A 25,693-nucleotide genomic window follows, 5' to 3' on the forward strand; every position below is an offset into this window, starting at 1 on the left:
CTAAGATTCACTAAGAAAGATTTTTCTCTCCTATTGATATTAAGGAAATCAATGACTGCAATTAAGAAGACAACAGTAAGTTGTAGAATGTCTATTCCCACAGCATTATGTGGAGGCTATAAGAAGTTTAAAGCAGAAATTCATGCACACTTAAAACACTCTAATATAAACCTAACAAGGGGAAAAACATACAAACTCTTAAAAAGCAGCAGGCACTGGCAATATAAGGCTCTGTAAAGGCCCTCTAGATGTCCTAGGTTCCAGCTAACTTCGGGCAGGGCCAATACAAACTTGACCAATTAATTTCTTCACAGAACATTTAAATAAAATTCACATCCTAAATATCACCACACTGGTATTTGTTATTACCTTATATCCTTCTGGGAACATAGCATCTAATTCTTCATCAGAAAGTGGGCGGTTTCTCTCATCAATTTCTCTTTCCCACCGCCAAGCCTGAAGCTGTTCAGGAGTCATACTCATTATGTGACCTACCAAAAGAGCAAATTTCTGTTAACAACAATCTATAGTGCAAGTCTTTTTTTTTAAATATTTTATTTATTTGACAAAGAGAGAGACAGCGAGAGAGGGAACAGAAGTAGGGGGAGTGGGAGAGGGAGAAGAGGCCTCCCGCCGAGCATGGAGTCCGATGTGGGGCTCGATCCCAGGACCTTGGGATCATGACCTGAGCTGAAGGCAGCTGCCCAACTGACTGAGCCACCCAGGCGCCCCTATAGTGCAAGTCTTAACATTACATAGGCCCTTGGGATATAAGACAGTTAACATCAATTTTTAATTTTAATTTTAATTGCTTTGTTATTATAAATTCAACCAAAACTTTTAATCCAATTATTCTTGCTAAAAATAGGCATTAATAGCACACACAATACCTGAGAGAAAAAAAATTCAAAATATTTCCAGGAAAAAAATTATTTCCAATGGAAGATTTTCTACCTGGAGTAGGGGTAGCCATGTTCATTGCTGGTGTGCCAATTGGTGTCTTTCCAGGGGTCAGAACAGGAGTGCTTCCACCCATCTGACTAGCCGGTGTTTCATCCCAACGTGACTTTCTTTTACTGGCTCCAGGAGTTGGTGTTTCACCAATTGAATCTCCACCTCGATCTGTTCGAGGAGTCTCAGCCCATCCACTTCCATGCCCAGGAGTATCTTTTTTTAAAAAAAAGTAAATAAATAAAAAATTTTAACCACTGTCAAAAAAATCACTGTTTATTCTCAAAGAGCTAACATATTAAAACTGGTCAAGTTCAAAAACAGGATATTCTTAAAATGGAGACCCATTTAAAGTTTAAATTTTCATTTCGTATTTATCCTCCCACATTATTTTTTGTTTCTTTCCCACTGATTACAAAAATGTACAAGCCACTGAGGAATAGAAAAACGAAAGTATTTTTTTAACCAGGCATAATAGCACAACCCAGAGACAGCCACTTTATGCATCTTGAGCTACTTCTGATTTCTCTGTACAGTTGGATTACTCCACGTGTACAACTCAACTGCTTCTTTCATCCACCATATGTTGAGCATTCTCCCATATCATTAGAAATCCTTTATAAAATTTTAATGTAACAGATGTACTATTAAGCCTTCTCATGAAGAATTAACAAACCATAGCTTTAAAGAGTTTACACACACACACACACACACACACACACAAACAAGAGATTTAGACAAATTTATACAGACAGAAAATAGAGGTTACCAGGGGTTGGGAGGAGGAGGGAATGGTAAGTTATTGTTTAACGGGTACAGAGTTTCTGTTCAGGATGATGAAAAAGTTCTAGAAATGAATAGTGGTGATGGTTGCCCAATACTACAAATGTACCTAACACCATGAACTGTACACTTAAAATGGTTAAAATGGTAAATTTTATGTTTTCAAGAAGGGAAAAGAATTCAAGCATATGATCTCCTTCGTTCTTTATCTATCCCCCAAAGCGACTGATTATTTACCTTTCTACCCAGGACTAGAGATGTGAACAGATTTCCTCCTATAAACATACCATTCATCAAATCAATTATTTCACCTAAACACACACCAAGATTCCACCAGAAATACCTCTTTCTGTTTTGGGGGTCTCATCCCATCTGTTTTTACGAGCACTGGAAGTTGCGCCCCCATGGCCTGGTGTTGCATGGCCTGGTGTATCCCCACGTCCAGGAGTAGCAGCTCCCGCTGGTGTGTGACTAGGTGTAGGATCCCATATTTTTGAGCCTGGGGTTGCTCCAGGAGTCTCACTTCCCTTTGCACGACCTGGTGTCTCGTCCCATCTTAAGGAAGGGGTATGTCCAGGGGTCTTAACAAAGCAAAAAAACACTTTATTTCACATACCTACACAGCCACATAAAAATAACTAGAAAATTTCTATCAAAAAAATTGTTAACAAATATTTTAGTCTTATTCTGTATTAATGAGAGTAAATTACCCTGCTTAAGAAACACCTACTTTATAGCAAGTATGTTTGACTAAAAACAATGTGAAGTTTTAATTTGGAGCAGTGAAAAAGCCCTAGCTTAAAAAAAGAAAATGGATTTTTGGGTATGAGTCTTGTATATACCACTATTAGCTCCACAACTTTGAGAAAATCACTAAGCCTTCTTTGTCTATATGTGCAATAAAAAAATTTCAGCTTTAATTATAGCCATACTTCCCAAACTGTGCTTAGAGACATGTATCTATGAGTTCTCACTAAGAAATACTATTTTTGTGTTTTTTTCAGTTTCATGTGCGTGTTTAATCTAAGTATGTTTTGGACCACCTGGGTAATTATCTTGTAACTAGATACTGCCACATGATTTCAAACCCTGAGATTTACAACCACATTTGTAATATTACTCTAACTAATGCTGGTAAGATTAGTGAAAAAAAGATTAGAAGTAGAGTGAAGTAATCAAAGTTTCCATTATAGTTCAAACACACAAGGAATAGGTGATGTAAGGTATCAGACAGCCCATGGTAACAGAATATTGTGCCTTACTTTGATACTATATTGTCTGCACTCTGCAGGTTCTTCTGTTGGCTTCAGTGTAAGCCAAACAAAATTTGTACTTAAGACGCATAAATATTCCACCGGTTTTATAATATACTTTTATATATTTAAAATTGGATGGGGGCACCTGGGTGGCTCAGTCGTTAAGCATCTGCCTTCAGCTCAGGTCATGATCCCAGGGTCCTGGGATCGAGCCCCGCATTGGGTTCCCTGCGCGGCAGGGAGCCTGCTTCTCCCTCTCCCACTCCCCTTGCTTGTGTTCCCTCTCTGTCTCTCTCTCTGTCAAATAAATAAATAAAATCTTAAAAAAAAAAAAAATTGGATGCTCTATCCAACACAAGAATTCTGTTTAGCTTTATACTCGCAAATTTGCATAAATACCATAACAAATTTAAGGCACAGTATTTGTTTTCCTTTAAAAAGATTCTATGCGGGCGCCTGGGTGGCTCAGTTGTTAGGAGTCTGCCTTCAGCTCAGGTCATGATCCCGGGGTCCTGGGATCGAGCCCCGCATCAGGCTCCCTGCTCAGTGGGAGGCCTGCTTCTCCCTCTCTCACCCACCCCTGCTTGTGTTCCTGCTCTCACTCACTCTGTCAAATAAATAAAATCTTTAAAAAAAAAAAAGATTTTACGTATCACTCAGGGTTGAGAAATTTTCAATTAGGTGAGTGAAGCACATAAATTGTTCAAAATTTCATTTTTGGCAACTGCTCCTCCTCCTGATCAGGTAGGAGATAAACTTTTTCTACTATCCACTGTAATTCCCACAGTCCTGATTAGGATGGAGCTGTGTTAAACAAGCAGAATGAAAGAAAACATCATCTGAAACTCTACAGTTTTATAAGACAGACATCGACTCTTTTTTTTTTTTAAAGATTTTATTTATTTGACAGAGAGAGAGACAGCGAGAGAGGGAACACAAGCAGGGGGAGTGGGAGAGGGAGAAGCAGGTTCCCGCTGAGCAGGGAGCCCGATGCGGGGCTCGATCCCAGGACCCTGGGATCATGACCTGAGCCGAAGGCAGACACCCAACCGACTGAGCCACCCAGGCGCCCCCAGACATCAACTCTTTTGTCTAGTTTTCATGAGCATACAAATACACAGCAGCACAAATTTCTCCTTCCCAGTTTTTAAAATTAGCATTATCAACCACAGAATTAAATTTAGTAATAATTAGGAGCGCCTGGGTGGCTCATTCTGTTAAGTGTCTGCCTTTGGCTCAGGTCATAATCCCAGGGTCCTGGGATCAAGCCCTGCATCGGGCTCCCTGCTCAGCAGGGGAGTCTGCTTCTCCCTCTCCCTCTGCCCCTGCTTGTGCTCACTCTCTCTCTCTAATAAATAAATAAAATCTTCAAAATAAATAAATAATAAATAAATTTAGTAATAATTTATATTCTAAAGAGCCAAATCCTCTCATATGCCAGCAAGCAAATGGGAACTCCTCACGCTCTACCTTAAACTCAAGTGTTTGGAAATTATTAGGTTTATTATATCCCAATTCTGGGTTTGGGAATAAACTGCCACGGTCTATAAATAAATCTGCAGAAGTCTATGCTAAAACAGTGACTTAGGGGGCACCTAGCTGGCTCAGTTGGAAGAGTATATAACTCTTGATCTCGGGGTCATGAGTTCAAGCCCCACGCTGGGTACAGAGATTACTAAAATAAATAAACTTTAAAAAAAAGTTAGTGATTTAGACTAGGGTGGTGGAGACAGAGGTCATGAATGGTGGTTAGATCCCAAATATATTTAAAGGTGGGGCCAACAAAATTTATTTATGGATAAAATTTGGGACAAGAGAGTAACTATTGGATGACACTGACGTGACTCTTTAACATGGGAACAGGCTGGAAGGGGTGAGTGAATAGAGAAAATCGGTAATTTTATTTTAGAAAAACTCATTTTGAAATATCTATTAAACATTCAAATAGAAGTGTCAAGTCTGAGAACCCAGGACATGTAGGGGATAGATTTGTACATTTGGGAGTAGTCTTATAGAGATGGTATATGAAGACAGGAATGAGATCTTAGGGAGTGCATTTAGATAGAAAAGAGGTCCAAGGACTGAGAACTAGAAAACCCCAAAGTTAAAGGAAGCTGAGGAAGATCGAGCAAACAAGACTGAGGAACAGGAGTCAGTGAGGAGAGCATTAAGAGAATCAAGAGAGACTGAAGTCCAGAACCTAAGAAAAGCGAATCAAGTAATGGCAAATGCCACTGATATATGACAGGATCTATGATATGATGATATAGGATATGAGGATTGAGACTTGATCTTTTTGGATCTACCAAAAGGAGGTCAAGTGACTTTGACAAGAGATGTTTTGGTGGAGTGGTGCAAGCAAAAGACTAGATAAGCAGAGACTGCAGGTATAGACAACTCATTGAAAGCATTCTGCAGTAAAGACACAGAAATGAGATGGTAGCTGGAAGGGGATGTGAGATCAAGGGATGGTTTCCTGCAGTTTGTTTTTTAAAGAGGAAAATGGGTACAAAGTGTTTGCTGATAATAGCCTGAAGTACAGAGAAAAAACTGATGTTACACAAAAGTCTCTGAGTAGTAAGAGGGGATGGGAAATAGTATATAAGAAGCTGTTCAACCTGCATTGACAACCCAGAAAAGAGTAAATGAGAACAGACACAGGCATACTGGTAGATTTCACAGTGGGAACGGTGTAAGTTTTTTTATTGTTTCTACTTTGGAAAGGAAAAATAGGAAACAAAGTCATCAGCTAAAAAGCTGTTAAGGAGGTATTATGTTTGAAATTTTCTCTGGGGGTAAGGGGGATAGAGAATTACTGCTTAATGATTACTGTTTGCTCAAGGTAATGAAAAAATTTCAAAATTAGTAGAGATAGTTGTACAACATTGTGAGTGTAATTAATGCCACTAAATTGTACACTTTAAAATGGTTAAAATGGCAAATTTTATTATTTTACAATTTTTAAAAATTTTAAACAAATGAAACAATAAAAACAACCCCTAAAGACGTTCTCTAAGAAAATAAACTGACCAAGGAAATGCAATAGCACTACCCATGTGACACCAGTGGTCAGATGCTTAAATTATCCATCTAGAAAATGAAGAAGATCACTATATTGTACTCAACCTCCACAATGTGACATACTGAAATGTTTTAATATTCCAAAAGGGACGTTCCTTTATTCCAGGCTATGGACTGAACTGTGTCTTCCCCCCAAAAAACTTATGTTGAAGCCCTCAACCACCAATGTGACTATTATCTAGAGATTAGGCCTTTAGTGAGGTAATTTAATGCGGTCATAAGGTTAGGGCCATAACCTGGTAACACTGGTGTCCTTAGGAGAGACACAAGAGCTCGCTTGCTCTCTCCATGCACACACACCTTGATATTGACTTCAAGCCTCCAGAACTATGAAGAAATAAATGTCTGTTGTTTGAGCCACCTGGTCTGTGTTCACCTGATGTCAACAAGAGTAGGCTAATACACTCCATGTGAGAGGGAAAATCTAAAAACAATAATAATCATCATTAAAAATAAAAATAAATTACCTCTGCTTGATCCCAACTTGACAGCTTTTTGGGAGTGGCACCAGGAGTCTGATCGGCTGTTTGATCCCAACGCCGTTTTCGTTTTGAGGGAGGCTGGGATGCTGCTGCTCCATTGACAACTTTTAGTTCTCCAGCTTTAGCTTTTTCTGCTAGCTGCTGCCTAATTTCTCTCTACAAATATTTCAAAAATCACGGAGTATTGCTAAAACCTTTTCAACATATTTTCATATATAATCAGCACAGTCATTTCAATTTAATGTCATTGTCTTCACTCATTCTGCTTTCTATGCCACTGGGAAGTGTGCCTTTCCTCATTTCCCTTTCTTTTCTGTATTTCTAGTTTTATATAATGTCTTTCTGCGCAAAAGATGAGCAACTATGGAATTTATAACACAGAGCACCCTACTTTAAAAACAGTGAAGTAAAATCTTCAATAGTGGAAAACCAAAATGCTTTCATTGAAAAAGTTTTATTTAAAACTCACATAAACTGCAATGCAGACTATGTAGTAAGATAGAAAAGTGGCAAAAAGTGGAAACTTAAAAATTGTAACTATGTAAATATACTTATTCCATGTAACAAATTATATATTCGTAATAAACTTAGAGAGGCTTACTGTTAGAACAAAACGGAGCAATCACTGCAGGCCAGTAAGAACCCTTCAGAATTCTCCACCCATATCCAAACTGAATCTTATGGAAGATTTAGAGGTTTTTCAAGGAATGATTTAACTATCTGACTTTTCCCTTAGCCATCTGTTTCAGACACACACCACCAATCCTCCCCACAGATACAGCCACCATAAGATACATGTCTCTGGGTGTGTATATATACACATACATACACATATATGTGTACACACCCAGACAGATAGCCAAGGGGCCAAGGACTAGAAAAAGATAAAGAAATAAGAAAAGTTTAATTTGGGAGGCAGCAGAATTTTGGGTAAAGTTTCTTTCTCAACTTAGTTTTTATTAATACTATTAAAATATTACTTGTGCAGCAAATAAAAAGGAAACATAAAAGTCTCTCAATTTGAACTTTCTATTACATTCTTTCACAACCACCAAAATAAAAATCAGGCTCACACACCTCTTCTTTAGTTAAATGCTGTTCTCGCATTACATCCATGTAAGTCCTAGCGTTCATTTTAGGATCAGGGGTCTTCCCTCCTGCAGAAAAGAACAGCAACAGGACAAGAGTACAATAAATAAAAGATAATTAGGTTAAATTGATTTATCTGCCCTGCTCTAATATTATGTTATTCCATAATCATTTAATTTATTTTTTGATGGAAAACTTTAATAATTATACATCTTACTTTTTATTGAGTTTGCTGATCAATTTAACCTGTTTGAACACAAACATATCTACAGCAGTTTAAAACAAATATTTTAATGCATATAAAAACAAAATGACAGCACAGTTTAGAGTCTTCAGAAGTGATGGGTTCCTGGGTTGCTAATCCGGAATACGTACACTTTCGTGCCTTTGTCTCCATCAGCAGTTCTGACTTCAAGCAGCAGAATAGAAGCCTAGAAAATTATCTCTTTACCATTAGTAACACTTTGGAAAGATATTTATATTCAAAACATTACCTGTTGCAAGCTGTTAAAATCCTGACTACAAATAACTATAACTAGATAAGTTCTCCATACAATGTTCTAAAACAGTTATAGTTTAGAAAATCTGACTTTTAAAATACACCTATAATCTTACTCTGATGTCATGTTACTAAAAAGGGCTTCATTCTTTTTAAGTTTTGTTGACCCAAAAACACTTTTCTTAGAAAGTAAAAATTACAACTGGAAACATATTACTTGAAATATATTACTTCTACCGGTTATGTTTCACACAGAAGAAAAGTGGTGTACAAAGAGATGTGTTAGTCTCTTGGTTCAAGTTTCAGTATTTGCTTTCAAACTTCAAAATATTTTAAAGAAGCCCAAACAGTACAGAACAAGATTCACAGAGGCACACTATGTTTTAAAAATGTGATAATCAGCTATACCAGTAGTATAGCATCACAATTTAGGAAAAAATAATAAAATTCTAAGACATTTCCTATGCTGAAGATCATGCCCAATTGATAGTGTCATTCTTTCTGACACTAGCTCTGATAAGACTTCCTTTGGAATACTTTTTCACCATAATCTAGAGAGGATGTGTTGAACTGCACCCTTAAGAATGCAGACAGGACTGGCATATAGCAGTACTGCTGTAGGAAAGAAATTAAGGACAGTTAGTATGGGCCTGTGAATTCTGACATACATGTTTAAATCAATTACAATTATGCAAGTAAAAAAAGAATATCCCTACTAATTCATGCAGGCTGAAAGTCTAATTTGTAAACCTGCAGCAGAATCTAATTCTAAGAAACAGGCACCTAATTTTGATTTTGAAACTCACCTGAGGAAAGCTTCCATCAGGCTCACTCACTATGCCCCTTGTGCTGACCTGCACACTAAAATTAGCAAAACAGACTCCAACTATTAAAAATATCAAAGTCCTTGTATACATACTTTTGTTTTAACTTTAAGTATGCTTAGAGCAAAGTAGGTGCATTTACTAAACTATATTTAGAGCAATATGGGGGGAGCTCTAATGTGAGAAACAGTTTCTCAAAAGTAACAAGCCCAAAAGTCTAGGATTTGGAATGAAAACTTTCAATAGCTTGAAAGTATTTTGAGCAGAAAAACATATTTGTTCAAAGTATAGAAAGCGTACCCAAAACAAAAGTAAAAGAAAAACCTTTAACCCTTTGCGTTTCTATGGCATTGGCTCATTATTTTCTTGTCCTTCTACCTGGAAAGAAAACTTGCATTATAAAGATGAAGAATATGGCATCTGTGACTTCAACCAAATCTATACAAATCTATAATAAGGGGGATTTTAAAAAAGAAAAGCAAATTCATAAGCATGCCAAAAAAAATCAAAGGGCTAAAGACAACTTAAGACAAATAAATTCCTGAAAACTTATAGAAAAATGGGAAAGAATTACCATCTGCAAAAGGATCAAGACGCTCTGGGGATATTATCATGGTCCGCCTGTGCTTTTTGTATTCATCCTCCCGGTCAGCAATCTTCGGAGGTCGGTGCTCAGCGAATGGATCATACTGAAAAGAGGTAGGTCTCATTTAATAACTACTTTATTAAATAACCAAAGAGAATATCATATACAAAACCCAGAACATTAGAAAACATGTAAAAATGTTTAATACCTACTAATGAAAGAAATATCTTCTATCATTTTATGGATGTTAACATGAAAAAATAAAGACATAGGGAAATGAGACAATATACACTGTCAACATTTTCATACTTCATTTCTTCATGAAATGATTACCTTAACAAATAAACTAAGTATTACTTCTAATCCTCCCCAATCAACTCTCCTCAAGACATTCTAATAACTTGATTTCTAAAATATGGGGGCTTCCACAGGAATTGAGACATTCAGTTTTCCTTAGCTGAATAAACTCTGGTTTTAATTTTTAAAAAGGGCTGCGAGGGGAGAAGAACAAGAGGAGAGTCACCTGTTCTGTTGATTGCGGTATATCATTAAGCAATGCCACAGGGGCATGATATCCCGGCTTCTTCTGACCAAGCAAACTTGTAGATGATGAGTAGTCATCGTCATCCTGCAATGAAATGCCCCCAAAAAACCACCAACAAAATGTTAGAACGTAAAAATTAAAAAGCATATACAGATTCAACATGGTATCAAAAGATTTACTGGCAAAGTGGTGTCTAAACCTTTGTTCATAAAACTTGTAAACACCTAGGTTTTCTTTCAAATCACAAACGTTTTAAAGAAATTAAATTTAGTTCTCTTTACTTTTAAAAACATTAAACAAGGAATGATTTCTATGGAAGCTAACTAAAATAAGGTAGGTATGGACTAAAAAAAGCCTGAGCATTTTGTTTTCTCACAGCATAATGAAATTTTTCAGGACATCTGGGTGGCTCAGTCGGTTAAGCATCTGCCTTCAACTCAGGTCATGATCCCGGGGTCCTGGCATCAAGTCCCACATCAGGCTCCTTGTTCAGCGGGGAGCCTCCTTCTCCCTCTCCCTGCTCTGCCTGCTGCTCCCCTCCTTGTGCGCTCTTTCTCTCTGACAAATAAATAAATAAAAATCTTTTTTTTTTTTAAGATTTATTTATTTATTTATTTAAGAGAGAGAGAGAGAGAGCACATGGGGGGGAGCGTCAGAGGGAGAAGCAGACTCCCCGCCGAGCAGGGAGCCCGATACGGGACTCGATCCAGGGACTCCAGGATCATCACCTGAGCCGAAGGCAGTCGCTTAACCAACTGAGCCACCCAGGCGCCCATAAATAAAAATCTTCAAAGAAAAAGAAATTTGTTTTTCAAATTTGGAAACTACAAACAGCTTATTTAGAACTCTCCAGTTTCCTTTTTGTTGTTTTAAAGATTTTATTTTTAAGTAATCTCTACACTCACAACCCCAAGAGTCTCATGCTCTACTGACTCAGGCAGCCAGGTGCCCCTCATTTTTTTAACTCATGTTTTTTTAACCATTTTTAACCACACAAATAAAATATAATTAATTTTAAATGTATTTGTTTCCCTACTAGTATGTTTAAACAGACCAATGTTATACTGTTACTTTACTACCATAAGAAATACAACAATGGATTAACTCCCAAGATTTTAACACCTCATTTATTTTATTCAAAAATGAAATCAAAATTTCCCCCTTAGCTTCTGGAAATTGTACCTTTGGAACTTGAAAATTTTTCTTAAAAGAAAAATGTGCCAACTATAAAATAAAATGTGGTTTGCATTTCATAAAAACAAGTCTGATAAAATCTATATACATAAAACGTTTATTACTGAATCACGCAAAAAATGAACAGCCACTTCACCAAATCTGGATGTTTGGAATGGTCTGACAAAATAAGCTATGTGGACTATATAAAAACACTTTGAGGGATGCACTTCAAAACGAGACGCGGTCATCCTCCAGAGTAATTAAAAAAGGCTATTAGCATCAGTAACAAGAAACATTCCATTCTTATTAAGATGCCAAGGGGATGGAACGCCCGGGTGGCTGAGTCAGTAAGGCGTCCGCCTTTGGCTCAGGTCGTGATCCTGGGGTTCTGGGATCGAGTCCCACATCGGGATCGCTGCTCAACAGGAAGCCTGCTTCTCCCTCTGCCTGCTGGTCCCCTTGCTTGTGCGCACTTGCTCTCTCTGACAAATAAAATCTTAAAAAAAAAAAGATGCCAAGGGGAAAAACACAGCATCAAACACAAATCGGAAGTCAAAAGTGGCAAGGACAGATGGCTATCTACAATAAAGTAACGTCTCATGCTGGCTACTCTAGATAGAGCTTAGGAGGTAACAAGCAGGATTTATTTTACAATAGTTAATGATTTGCAGGTTCTTTGCTGGATAAACAAACTAGTTTTAACATAAAGATTCATAAAGTTTTAACATAAAGAAGTGATCACTTCCGGAAGTTTCTGGACCTTAGAGAGAAAGGACACCTTCAATAGTTTTATCCTCCAAAAGAACGATTTCCCAATCCCCCAAATCTTCCCAGATTAAGTAAGATGAGTAAAACAGAAAATTCCCTTATATTTTTGTTCATCAAAGAAATGCTTGACTCTTGTATACTCGATAACTCACATCTTCAAGTTCAGTTGCAGCAATTGATGTCACATATCCAGCAAATCGGCTGTCACTTCCACCATAAATTTCCTGGTCATAATAACCTGTAGAATCAAGGCCCACTCCTTGAGCTTCATCAAGAGCTGCCTTCTTGCCTTGAATTTCTCGAATCTGTGCTTCAATATCTGTAAGAAAGTTAATATAGGCTTTAATTTTCCAAAGAGACCCAAAACAATGCATTTCTCTAGTAGGAATTATCAAAGTACTCTTCTAAACATAAACTTTAAAATAACTATAATACACAAGGAGTTAGTAGAACTATACCTAGTACTGATTTACTTAATACATCTACACCTCAACAGACAATACTTGTACATAGAAGAGATGCTTACCATTGCATCAACTACAAATTAGAACAGGTTACCAAAGTTTAAATTGTTGAATTCCAAACCTTTCCCCAAATGAAAAAATAATACTGTCAATGTTCATTAGGGACCAAGAACAATACTCAAGATCATTTCAACTCAACAATACCAGAAATGCAAAAACAACAGTACTATGGAAAGTGGTTCTCAAACTAGAATGTGCAACAAATTGTCTATAGATTTTGTTAAAATGCAGTAGGCCTGGATCAGACCCAAGTTTCTGCATTCCTAACAAGTTCTCAGGCGATGTCCTAAACACCTAGGATCACACTCTGAAAAGTAAAATAATAAAGGATAAAGTCTAAATTCTTTATAGCCTAGAAATTCAGAGCCCTACCCTGTTTGGCTGCAACCCCCATGACATTAGTTTTATGATTAAGAGTCTGAAGAAAAAAAAAGTCTGAGCTCTGGAATCAAAATGTCTGCCTTCAAATAAAGGCTTTCTCTACTAATTAATATGTTATTTCACCTCTGTGTCCCAGTTTCCTACAACGTGTTTTTTTAAAAGGATTAAATGAGATAATGAACATGAAGCACTTAAGCATTCCATGAATGAATTAACTCTTGCCAGCTCGTTCCCTTCAACTGAATTAAAACGCTTTGACACTAGGCACTTTAAAAAAGCTCATTTACTAGTTTGCAAGGACCAAAAGGAAAAAGATTCAAATGGCACAATGCAAATAACCAACCCACACCCTCAGCAAAGGGAGAAAACCCTCTGTAGTTCAAGATGGGTGTGGTTTAAAGCAGAAAATGTAATAACATTATCTAGTCCAAAGCGCAGCTGGACCACATTTGCCCAGTAAGTGGGAGCAAGTCTCAGAAACTCAAAATAACGGAACAGGTTTACCATTGAACTTTAGCAGCTCCAGTTTGTAACCACATCTCAAAATTCTTATCATGTATCCAGAGCACCACCATCTCCACAGTTACTACTTTTTCCGGCATCTCTTCCCTCAAAACTGTTACAGCAGCCCAGGCAGCCAGGGGCCCCCACCATGATCAATCACAAACAGAAATATCCTGATGTAAGCTGGGTTATTTTACTATTCTACTTTTGTTTCTGTTTGAAGTATATTTTTTTAAAAGTTTTAAATCCACATTTGGTCCCTTCCCTCACCCCAAGAATTTTTTGCCCTGAAATTCAGAAGAAACCAGAGTGGTTAGCATGACTGGCTAAGGGGTGAGTGGAGATTAAAAGCCTTCATTTTTTTTCTTTCTGAACATTTGCATTTCTGAAATGTTTGAGGCTTAAAAACGAACACTAGATGCATGGATCACTTTTAAGTAAATAGGTTCTTTCATTGGACCACAAATGCTACTGCCATCAGGATCCAGACAGGACACACTAATGGGTAAATCAGGCCAGCCAAATAATCTGCCATCTCCCCTCTACAGCATCAGTCTAGTCTACTAACAACCTACACTGAAATCACCTGGGGCCCCTGTTACAAGGACTGAATCCAGGCCTCAGATATATTAAGTTGGAACCACCCACTGAAGAGCCCAGGCTTCTACATTAGCAACAAACACCCCAGGAAACTCTCCACTTCCAGCCCCGGCCTGCCCTTACCAAAATTTCCAATTTAGGACATGTTTATACTTTTTTCTAGCTCATATAGAACAACAACCCCCACCACCACCACCAAAAATAGGAAAGGGGTGTTGTTTCAAAAAAACTGCATCATACCATACATATTGTGCAGTTTGCTCTCCTCCTCCACACACATATTAATACATCACAGTTTTATTTTCCTTTGAAAGGATTTTTCCAGTCCAAGTTTTCAGCAGCTAGTCCTTTATTTGGATAATACATTTATTCAGGAACTGCTTTAATCTACTGAATCTTACCTACTGATTTTATGTAAGGACTGGCAACAAGAGTTTTCTAATTACAAAAGTACTCAAAATATCGAATTCGTTTGTATAAAAAGCCTTGTATCATGACTGGATTCCTATTAAATAAAATTCAGCAACAAAATTACCTAGGGGCTAGGCAGCTCTTTGTAGTCAATTAATTCTGAAGGGAGTTCATTACTAAATTTCTACAAGTTGTATAGTTCAATGTTTACATGCAAACCAGGTGCTATGTATCTGCTTGAAACTATGGATAAAAAGCCTAAAAGCTCGTGGGTTGTTTGTGCACTGTAAACTGCAGCACATTTACACAAACGTCACATTACCCACAAAACTGAGACAACAGTTTCCACAACACTCAGCAGTTACACAAATGACAGAATTAAAAACTAGAAAACTCAATAATTATTTAATAAACTGTGCCAAAATATGAAACGTAATAAACTCAAATATTTATAAGCAAACAAATGTATCATTACATTTATAAACAAGATAACTGTGATATTTTGTTTACAAAATAAATAAAATCTGTGGCACAAATACGGCAAAATATTAAGAACCAGTATATCTGAGCAATGGGATTACATTGGGTTCATTATACATTATATTTTTTCCTGTACTCTTCTGTATGTTACACTATTTCATAATTAAAAAGTAACTTTCAGGGCACATTCTGCATGGAGCACTGGGTGTTATGCACAAACAATGAATCATGGAACACTACATCTAAAACTAATGATGTAATGTATGGTGATTAACATAACAATAAAAAATAATAGAAAAAAGTAACTTTCAATCTGTAGAAGTCATTAAAAGTAATTTTTCCAAATTTTATAAACATTTTGCATCTCTGGGAAAGGCTAAGCTGTCTCTAATTTCTTATTTTCAAAGCTGTCTCACACAAATTATAGCTACGGTATGCAGGTATTCCTGCACTTTCTGAAATACGAACTAAAGATCATTTCTGACAACAAATGTGTAAGATTTGTTAGCAACAACAGAAAAAAAAAAATGAGGGAAGACACCAAAAAGAATAACCAGAGGTCCAAAATGTTAAATAAAAGACTTGAGGAGACAGAGAAAGGAGGAAATGTTTATGCTAATCTCTTCCTACTTCAATTATAACCAACATGAATAAATCCTCTGTTCCTGCCTAATCCCTTTCCAATTCAGACTCCCTGTAGTTGAGACATTCAGATGTGAAGATAAAGAAAAATGGATACTGTCTCCTAGTGACTGGACAAGAAGAGACTAGGACCTCCTCATGGCCACACATAAGACTGCCAAGAGCTGGCACTCTAATCCATGTGAACCCATAAATATTCTAGTCTTCTTGATGCGTGTATCAATATTTCTCATTATCAAGTAGTATTCCAATGTACTACAGCATCCAGGTTGCTTGCAGTTTGTAAAGATTACAAATAAGGCTGCTAAAGAACATTCATGTACAGGTTTTTATGTAAACATGGGATTTAATAGTACTTGTGTAAATACCTAGTCTTATAGATTAGTATCTAGTCTGCTGGGTCTTAAAGCAGTGTATGTTTAATTTTATAAAAAACTTACAAAGTCCTTTTGGTGGGTTTACTTACGTAAGTTTGAGAACAGAAGACAGCTGAATTATTCCATATAACAGAGGAAGAATCATTTTGAGAGATGAAATGGAGGAAATTAAAAGAACAATTGTAAAATGAAGAAAAGCTGGGAGCTAAATGAGATTAATAAAATTCCAGCTTTATGGTGTTAAAAGGGGAGTTATCAGGAGACAGATATATCTAATGTGAATTTCTAAATTATCTGAATTTCCAGATGAAAGCTTCACTTCTGTTCCCCACACAACCCTCCCATCTTCAGTAAAATCTATGGAGTGGGAGCATATATAGGACTCTCGGTTACTGATGCTGAAAACTTAAAAACAAAGCAGGAATTCCCTATCTTGAGAGCAGATTTGGAATCTTAAAACTGAAGTTATGGGTTGTCCTTCAAATCCCCAGAGTTGGCAGTCTAGTACTGATTTAATTAAAAAAAAAAAAAGATGTCTTAGACAAGAAATCAAAGCACTAGTTAAGTATTAGACTTGTATTTAGGGGCACCTGGTTGGCTCAGTTGGTTAAGCCTCCGACTCTTGGTTTCCACTCAGATCGCAACTGGGGTCGTGGCATCAAGCCCCTAGTGGGGCATGCTCAGCACAGAGTCTGCTTAGGACTCTATCTCTCTCCCTCTCCCTTTCCCCTCCCCACTGCTTGCATATGCGCACATGTGTGTACGTGTGCGCTAAAAAAAAAAAGTATCTGACTTGTATTTATGAGAGTCTGCAAGAGCCTCACTAAAGGAGGAGCCTTGAGGGTAAACTGTCGAGAATGAGGTTTTTCTCAAGTTGGTATTCCTATTTTAAGGTACGAATATCACAAGGACTCAAGCAAAACTATTTCAGATAGGAATATCTTTGTAAGAACTGTGACAGTACATTCATTGCCATTAAAATTATAGGGGGAGAGGCACCTGATTTTGCAAATCCTTTATTAAGATTTCCTTGCCATGGCTGGTCCAACCTAACCCTGAAGTATGATTTCAGAACCGTGTTCATTCCTAAAGCCAATAATTTTCTTGGCGCTTCCCTTGCTTGTGGGCCTCCAGACATCTTAATTGCAGCAGTAGTTGTGGGAGAGTCTAAGAAGGTGTTGTGGGTATTTTCTCTGCCCTCTTCCCCTGTTCCTGCAGACTATAGGAAACTCTACAGGACAAAGCTGCTGCAACAAATAAACTGCAAGGAAAAAGAAAGATGGAGGAGGAAGATAAAGATTATACTTTATTTGGAACTTGATTCAAACGAACTGGAAAAAAATTTTTTATAAGGCAATCAATAAAATTGAACACGATATTTTCTATTAATTTTAGGTGCAATAATAGTATTTTTTTAAAGTTTTTACGTTTTAGAGATACACACTGAAAAATATATGGATAAAATAATATGCCTGGTATTTGCCTCAAAATAATGGGAAGGGTGAAGGGACCAAACACAGATTAAACAAAAGTGGGCCCATGTTTATAACTTTGAAGCTAGGTGATAGGTGCCACATGGGGGGGTTCATTTCACTATTCTATTTTTGTATGTCTGCAGTTTTCAATAGAGAGTTAAAAAAAGAGGCGCCTGGGTGGCTCACTCGGTTAAGCATCTGTCTTCGGTTCAGGTCATGATCCGTGTCCTGGGTTCGAGCTCTGCATCAGGCTCTCTGCTCAGTGGGGAGCCTGCTTCTCCCTCTCCCTCTGCCTGCTACTCCCCCTGCTTCTGCTCTCTCTCTCTCTTTCTGTCAAATAAACAAATAAAATCTTAAAAAAAAAAAAGTTTAAAAAAATATATAAGCATGGCTCTCCTAAGTTTTGCCCTTTTTCCTCATTCTTGGTTCTTCTAGCCCCTTGAAACCAAGGCCTCTGATCCCATGCAACAGAAAAATAAAAGCTCTCTCTCCTCTGAAATGGAGTCCTCTGCTGGATGTAAACAGAATTTTTTTTTAGCCCTTTTACGAAATATCTTCAATCTTAAAAGTCCCAATTCTTCTCAATCTTCGTCATTACTTTTCTTTTTCTAGTTTTATTTATTTTGCTAACTGATGGTAAGGTAAAATCCTAATAAACGTTTAAGATATAAACACACATTTCAAAACTAAATTTGCTCCAATGACCTACAGAAAATAAATGTCATCATTCCACTGAAATTCCTCTCTTTTTGAAGGGGATTTCTGATCCTAGGAATGCTATCAACTATCAGAGAACAAATCCTTCCCTAGAAGATTAATATTAATTAACAGTGTGAATTAATAAAATTTGTGAGCTAGTCCACTCGGTATCTCAAGTCATTCAAAAATGATTTCCATTCTTCATTTTCTTAAAAATTACATTCCTTTTATAATCAGAAAAAAATGTGATAAATATTAAAATTACAAACTTTTTTTAAAAAGATTTTATTTACTCATTTGAGACAGAGAGAGAGAGTGAGTAGGGGGAGAGACAGAGGGAGAGGGAAAAGCAGGCTCCCTGCTGAGTCAGGAGCCCGATGTGGGGCTCGATCCCAGGACCCTGGGATCATAACCTAAGCCGAAGGCAGACGCTTAACCATCTGAGTCACCCAGGTGCCCCTAAAATTACAAACATTTTTGACATAAATACATCAAATGTTTTAACTGGGAGTTGAGTGTGACTTCAAAAGAATACTGCAGAATTGGGGGTCTTTTAAAAGATGGGCAACATCTACTGTTTATTTTTTTTTAAGATTTTATTTATTTATTTGACACACAGAGAGCACAAGGAGGCAGAGCAGCAGGCAGAGGGAGAGGGAGAAGCAGGCTCCCCTCTGAGCAGGGAGCCCAATGCAGGGCTTGATCCCAGGACCCTGAGATCACGACCCGAGCCGAAGGCAGTCGCTCAACCAACTAAGCCACTCAGGCGCCGCAACCTACTGTTTATAATTTACACTAAGACCTAAATATCAAACTCTGATACAAAACACCACTGGTCACATCTGATGCAACTGTTTAACTGCTCCCCACCGATTCTGTCTCTCTACTGGTTTCCACTTCATGCCTTTTCTTTTTTCCATGCCCCAGATAATGCTAATCCAGCATGCAGCATTTTCTCCTCCTTGATGTGTCTTATTCCTCATTTTTAATTTGGATTGTTTTGAATGTTCTAATCACCATTCATTACATGTTACAGAGGCACAGCCCCTGGATGTTACTTACTGACACCTTAGTCTGGTTCATAAGTGTTATCTATTCTCCAACAGGCAGAATCAAGTTGTGAGCAAGGATTTCTCACATATGACACCTCTAAAAGACATCCAGAAAATAGCAAGTATACTGTGTATCCCAACTTTCATCCTTTTCCTTAAACAAAGCCCCAAAACTAACTATGGTGGTAAATTATTTTACTGAACACTATAGGTATCAATTCCTAAGTTATTAATCCCTAATTAGCACTACTTAAATCAATTCTTAATTACACAGAAAAATCTTTTTCAGAATCTTTAAGCAATTTGCTTTCCTTTTTATTTTTACTAGCAACATTCATGCTAGAAGTCTACAAAACCAAAACAGTAAGTATTCTGAGCACAGAAAAATAAAAATCTCAGAAAATGAAGAATACGATGACTATTCCAGACATTCTAAAAGCAAAAATTTAGGGAAACCTTTTTCAGCTTTGTGATCCCCCCAAAAATCCATTCAAGAGACAGTGGCAAAACAAGCCAATATATGAGATTTTAGGATAATGCATTTTCCCCATTCCAAGAGGAAAAAGAGTGTGTTTCCTTGTTTGTCAAAGTCAACAATATGTGAACTGCTGGACAGCAAGATTATGCACATTAATAATTGTATACACTTGACACAACTTAATATGCAGAAAGGTCCAAAAGATTTTACTGATGTGAACCAGTCTAGCTCTTTTTAGATTTCAATACTGGAAAATATAAGCCACCAGGGTAATAAACAACCAGGCTGCTTAAAGAGGATGTTAAGGGCTGATCCTAACAGAAATATTCAAAAAAGGGACGCCTGGGTGGCTCAGTCGTTAAGTGTCTGCCTTTGGCTCAGGTCACGTTCCCGGGGTCCTGGGATCGAGCCCCACCCCATCGGGCTCTCTGCTCCGCGGGAAGCCTGCTTCTCTCTCACCCTCTCCCCGTTTGTGTTCCCTCTCTCGCTGTGTCTCTCTCTGTCAAATCAATTTTAAAAAATCTTAAAAAAAAAAAAAAATATTCAAAAGGAGTAAGACAGCATAAAAAAAAAACAGTTATCAGTTTGGCTCAATGATGGAAACTAATAACCTGTGAAAAGAACATATAGGATGGAACAGTAACCTACTTCAGTTTGAATACAGCATTTAATTCACAAAATTCAAGTAAAAATTACTGATGCACCCATTACTTTAAAAATAAATTACAAAACACAATAAAGTCTTTACGAGCAACATTACTTAGGATAAAAAGATTATATAATCTTCTTTACTTAAAAAAGCAACATGATGGGGGCGCCTGGGTGGTTCAGTCGGTTGAGCATCAGCCTTCTGCTCAGGTCATGAGTTCAGGATCCTGGGATCGAGCCCCACATCAAGCCCCACATCGGGCTCCCTGCTTAGCAAGGAATCGGCTTCTCCCCCTCCCTCTGCCCCTCCCCCTGCTCGTGCTCCCTCTGTCTCTCGCTCTCTCTAATAAATAAAATCTTAAAAAATATATATAGCTTAAAAAAAAGCAACGTGATGATGGACAACTCTAAAACAAAAATAAAACAAATACTATACATTTTTAAAAGTCACTCCAGTGAGGTTCAAACTCAAGTCCTCCTATCAACTACTTCACTAGCTTAAAAGAATTGTTGGTCTTACTGTCATTCTTCACACTGCAAACAATGACTTTCCTAAAATGCAGAAGTAACTTGCCACCTGGGAGAAGGAGTAAGGCACTTTATTCTGTAGTCACTGGAAAGCCAAGTCATACCTAGCTCAGTGTTCAAAGCCTTCTTTAATTTGATGCTAACCTAATATTTCTTCCTCTCAGTTCAGAAGGTCCCCAATATATTAATAAGTCCTACTTCCCACCTATCTCAGCCAAACAATGTATCCAAACCTACCCAATCACTCAAAAGTCAGTTTAAGCGACCCCTTCCTGTGAAACTTTTAATATTTCCAATATAATCTCTCAATAAATGTTAATATTCAGTACCCATTAGCCACTAGGTACCGGGGATACCAAGATATAGTTCCTATACACAACAATCTCAAAGTGGATGAGAAAACCTTAACACAATAGAATAGTCTAATATAGTATTTATAAAGAGCTACAGTAGCACCAAAAAGAAAAAAAAAAAAAAAACCCCACCAAGAATTCTGCTCCAGGTTATCAGAGACGACTTATTAAGTGAAACAGAGATGCACCATAAAGGACTACAGTTCTTTAGAAAAATATCATGAGGGGGAGCCCGGGTGGCTCAGTCCTTTAAGCGTCTGCCTTCGGCTCAGGTCATGATCCCAGAGTCCTGGGATCAAGCCCCACATTGGGCTCCCTGCTCCTCGAAAAGCCTTGATTCTCCCTCTCCCACTCCCCCTGCTTGTGTTCCCTCTCTCGCTGTGTCAAATAAATAAAATCTTTAAAAAAAAAAAAAAAGAAAAGAAAAATATCATGAGGGAGTAAGAAACTATGTAAATATTACAGTGTACTTCCACTGAACATTTATCATCTTCTATCTTATATTCACAATGATGGACAGTGTCTTGTACACAGCACGCTGATATTAACTGAATACTCCTAGGCTTTCTTTACAGCATCAGATAATTCATATTGACAGCATGATTCCAAATAAAATAGCAAATCTGGCCAGTGAATTTCAATATTCCATAGACCAAAGCTTTTAACTGGGCTTCAAAAAAAGCAGGAAAACTGATCCAAACTTTGATTTTCCTGTCCAAAAGTATCTTATGATAAAAGTAACAACAAACAAGTAATCAAAGCCACAGAATGCCCCAAATGAACAATCTACTCCTGAACAAACAAGAATAGCAACATCTTTACATTTTCTAACTATTTTGCAAAAGGTACGTCTGAGTTAGTCTAATGACAGAAGAGTAAGTGCCTAAAAAAACCTATAGGGTTAAAACAGTGTTTAAATCTAAATACCTGCCAAGAATAAGAAGAATATTAAAGTCATTGCCAATTAATTAGCATGTTTCAGAAGTTGCAGAAAGCTGGACTTCAGTTCTAGTGGGTAACACAATTATTTGATGTCATTCACATTCTGGTCCCAATCAATGTTTCCAGATTCGTCTACATTTTCCCTCCTTGCAGTGCCACAGTTCACTACTCAAACACACTTTTCACGACTCCCTGCCTCTTACAAGATGTTCTCTCAGGCTCAAATGTGCTCCCCTAATTTAAAACGGACTGATCCTTTTAGGCAGGGACACGTCATCTCCTCTATGAAATAGTCCTAAGCATAAATTAATCACTCCGTTACCCAGGATCCCAACATACTGCTTGTATTTCTATTTAAGCACTAATTTGCCTCATAAAAGAATGAAAAACGTATACACATCTGTTTCCCCATTAGCCTGTAAAACTTTTGACGGCCTTACTCTTTGTTACTTCACAGACTCACTTGGAAACGACGAGTGAAATAAAAGTGACTCTTGGAAGCCTCGCGTTTGATGAACACTTGACATTCCACGTCAGAAATCAAGGAATGCACCTCCAAATTCCCATGCTTCATCTTTTCTGAAGTGACCCTATTTCCTGCCATTTCTGGGTACTGGATACTCCCTAAAAGACTCCGGCCTATTCTCAACATTTCCCTAATTTTGTATTCTCCGTATTCCACAAAACGATCAAGTACCTCGAAAGCTTTGGCCACTAATAAAACTCATGTGCCTTTCCTTCTTCCACCAATAATCAGTCTCCAAAGGAAAAAACCAATATACTACAACTGATCAACGGAAGAAAAGCCACTAGACTTTATTCCCAAATCACTTCGTATAAAAAACAACAAAACGAAGTATTTTAGATGCCTGAAGACACATAAATTAACCAAGATTAAGAGGAATGGGCCTCGGTTAGGCTAAACTCGATCCGGGGCTGCCTGAAAAGCGGCTGCCGTATTTCAGTGATTTCCTGACTCTGCTATGCACAAACTGTGCGGACAACAGTTCCGAGAGGCGAGTGAGACTTTTGGCTTCCACGCCCGTTTCCCCGATCCCTTGCCCTGGACTCCTCGTTGGCGAGCCGTTTGAACGAGGCCTTCTGGTCAGAAAAGAGAAGCAACTCTGAAGGAACAAGACCCAAACACGGAACAAAGCGCCTGCCAGCGATGTATGAGTAGGACGCCATTACGTGGGGCAGTGGCCTGCGCCGCTAGCGCGGAGGAGACGACCGGGACCCCCAAGCGCGGGCGCAGCACCCCACAAAATAAACCACAGACCGAGGCAAAAACCTAGGAAAATAGAGTCTTGGCAGGCTACGCAGCAGAGAAGACACATAACCATAGGAAGAGGGCTTACCTTCGTGAGTCTTGGCGATCTTCGCCATTTTGTCCACTCGAACACACAGACGGAACTGGCGCTCCCAAGAACTTCCGCTCGCCGCCGCTGCCACGGAGAAAAATAGCTGGGGAATGCTCTCTGCGCATGCGCCAAGCGGGAGCGCGCTCCGTCGGGTGACACGTGACAGAGGAGCCACCTAGATGGAACGGAGAGATGCATTGTGGGGGAGGGGGAGGAGCCAGGACTGGGCCCGGAGGCGGTTTTCCTGGTGGCTCGAGAAAAAGCCTAGGCCAATCTTGGTGCCTTTAAAGTGAGTAATTTTGCCCTGGAGGAAAGTGGATTGTGCGAGGACGTTAATAGTTACTGTAAGAAACACTACGGGTTTCAGGGCTGGAAGAAACCTCAGACCGTCAATTCCATTTTCCCAAATCGACCGGAAGGTGTCTTGGTGCCCGACGAAAGCTTGCCTTAGCATCTGTCTCAGCTGTTCCAGTGGTTAGTTGTGGAAACAGTCATATAACAGTCACATCCTTCGCACAGAAATTCAAGGTCATTTTTCTTTCTTTTTAATAATTACCATTTGGGTAGGAGTTTTGTTTACAACGTTATTTCCAAACACTGTTGCACTTCACAAATAACCAGTAAAGTGGACAAGTTTTTGCTAATCCCACTTAAGAAATTAGAGAAAAATTAGGGCGGGGATATATATATATATATATATATATATTATAAAATTTAATATAAGTTATTAAACAGGAGGAGCTTTGCCACCCTTTTAAAGCCTTTTAATTTTATAGGTTCTTAGAAAACCACTGATCGTCAGCATTAACAATGATGAAATGCCTCTCTTAATCCTAATGTCATTCTTAAATCAGGAATTTGTAAAAGGTCCGAATATGGCTGTCTTTTTTTCTATGCATCAATTAACACTAGCGTAATTTTGAATTGTCACACTGGCCTTGGACTTTAGAAATGAAAAAGAACATAACTTAGAAGGGAAGTTGGTACAGGAAGCAGCCTAGGAAAACAGATTAAACAGGATTAAGGTTAGAGCTATCACAAAGAAAACAGTTCATCTGGCTGTGTGATAGAGTCACAACACAAATACTTAGAAACTTCAGTAACAAAAATGGAATTTTTATTAGCATCAATGAAAAAAATCAATTTGATGGGATAAAATTTTCAATTTTTAATTTGTTTTAATTTAGGTTAAACAATAGTTGGGGGAGGAAGGGGATGAGAGAGAAGAACATGTAGATTATTATACAAATTATTGGTAAACTCTAGTTCTTGGATTAGCAGAGGGCCCACAGATATTCCTTACATGGTTTATAACCTACACATAGATTACATATATTCTTTTATATATACAAAATAGCATATTTTAAAATAATGAAAGGAAAAAAGGATGAATGGGAAATAAGGAATTACAGAAGGGTGTTATTATCCACCAATAATCAACATTATAAAAAAATCCATCCATGGGGCGCCTGGGCATGTTTCAGGGCATGTCTCTATCTCATCCAACATGAAGTTTACAGTATCTTTGGCATCTTTAATATTCTTTTGCTTTAGAACCATCTTTGCAGGGGCGCCTGGGTGGCTCAGTCAGTTAAGCGTCTGCCTTCGGCTCAGATCATGGTCCCAGGGTCCTGGGATCGAGCCCACATCGGGCTCTGTGCTCAGCAGGGAGCCTGCTTCTCCCTCTCCCTCTGCCTGCCTGTTTGCCTACTTGTGATCTCTCTCTCTGTCAAATAAATAAATAAAATCTTAAAAAAAAAAAAATCCACCCATGTTGACAAAAAGAATCACAAGGACATTGCATCTCTTGGCTCTATTTAAAAAAAAAAAAAAAAGATAAATTTGTATATACAAGGCAATCACTGTCCTGTAAAAATATATGCAAAGGAAATTCACTAAAGTGTTAATAGTGGATGTTTATGAATGATGAAATTATTAACTTTTAAAATAATTTTTAGTATTTTCCTGATACTTTGCTATGAACACATATTTTTATAAACACACAAAAAAAGAATGTATTAAAGATGGAGTGCCTGGTCGGCTCAGTTGGAAGAGTATGCAACTCTTGATCTCAGGGTCATAAGTTTGAGCCCCACATTGGGTGTAGAGATTTCTTTTTTTTTTTTTTTTTTAAAGATTTTATTTATTTATTTATTTGAGAGAGAGAGAGAGAGAGAGAGAGAGAAACAGCATGAGAGG

General features: G+C 37.9%; 1 protein-coding gene across 5 annotated transcripts in view; it reads right to left on the minus strand.

Moving 5' to 3' along the window:
* The window catches only part of SF3B1 (splicing factor 3b subunit 1), a 37,028-nt gene extending 13,394 nt beyond the window's left edge, over window positions 1–23,634 (minus strand). For 2 of the 5 annotated variants that reach the window (XM_078071146.1, XM_078071147.1), the window contains exons 1-9: window positions 23,492–23,633; window positions 12,192–12,358; window positions 10,075–10,179; window positions 9,540–9,654; window positions 7,631–7,710; window positions 6,539–6,709; window positions 2,078–2,315; window positions 955–1,167; window positions 370–491 (exon numbers count right to left, since the gene is read on the minus strand). In XM_078071146.1, coding sequence (XP_077927272.1) covers window positions 370–491; window positions 955–1,167; window positions 2,078–2,315; window positions 6,539–6,709; window positions 7,631–7,710; window positions 9,540–9,654; window positions 10,075–10,179; window positions 12,192–12,358; window positions 23,492–23,519 — 1,239 coding nt within the window. In that variant the 5' untranslated portion in view covers window positions 23,520–23,633. Of the gene's footprint in view, window positions 1–369; window positions 492–954; window positions 1,168–2,077; window positions 2,316–6,538; window positions 6,710–7,630; window positions 9,316–9,539; window positions 9,655–10,074; window positions 10,180–12,191; window positions 12,359–23,491 lie in introns of those variants that run through there. The other 3 variants (XM_036107203.2, XM_078071149.1, XM_078071148.1) reach the window with 3 other exon arrangements.
* Between the last annotated feature and the right edge of the window lie 2,059 nt (window positions 23,635–25,693).

Source organism: Halichoerus grypus, chromosome 4, assembly GCF_964656455.1.
Source record: "Halichoerus grypus chromosome 4, mHalGry1.hap1.1, whole genome shotgun sequence".
NCBI classification, from domain to species: Eukaryota; Metazoa; Chordata; class Mammalia; order Carnivora; family Phocidae; genus Halichoerus; species Halichoerus grypus.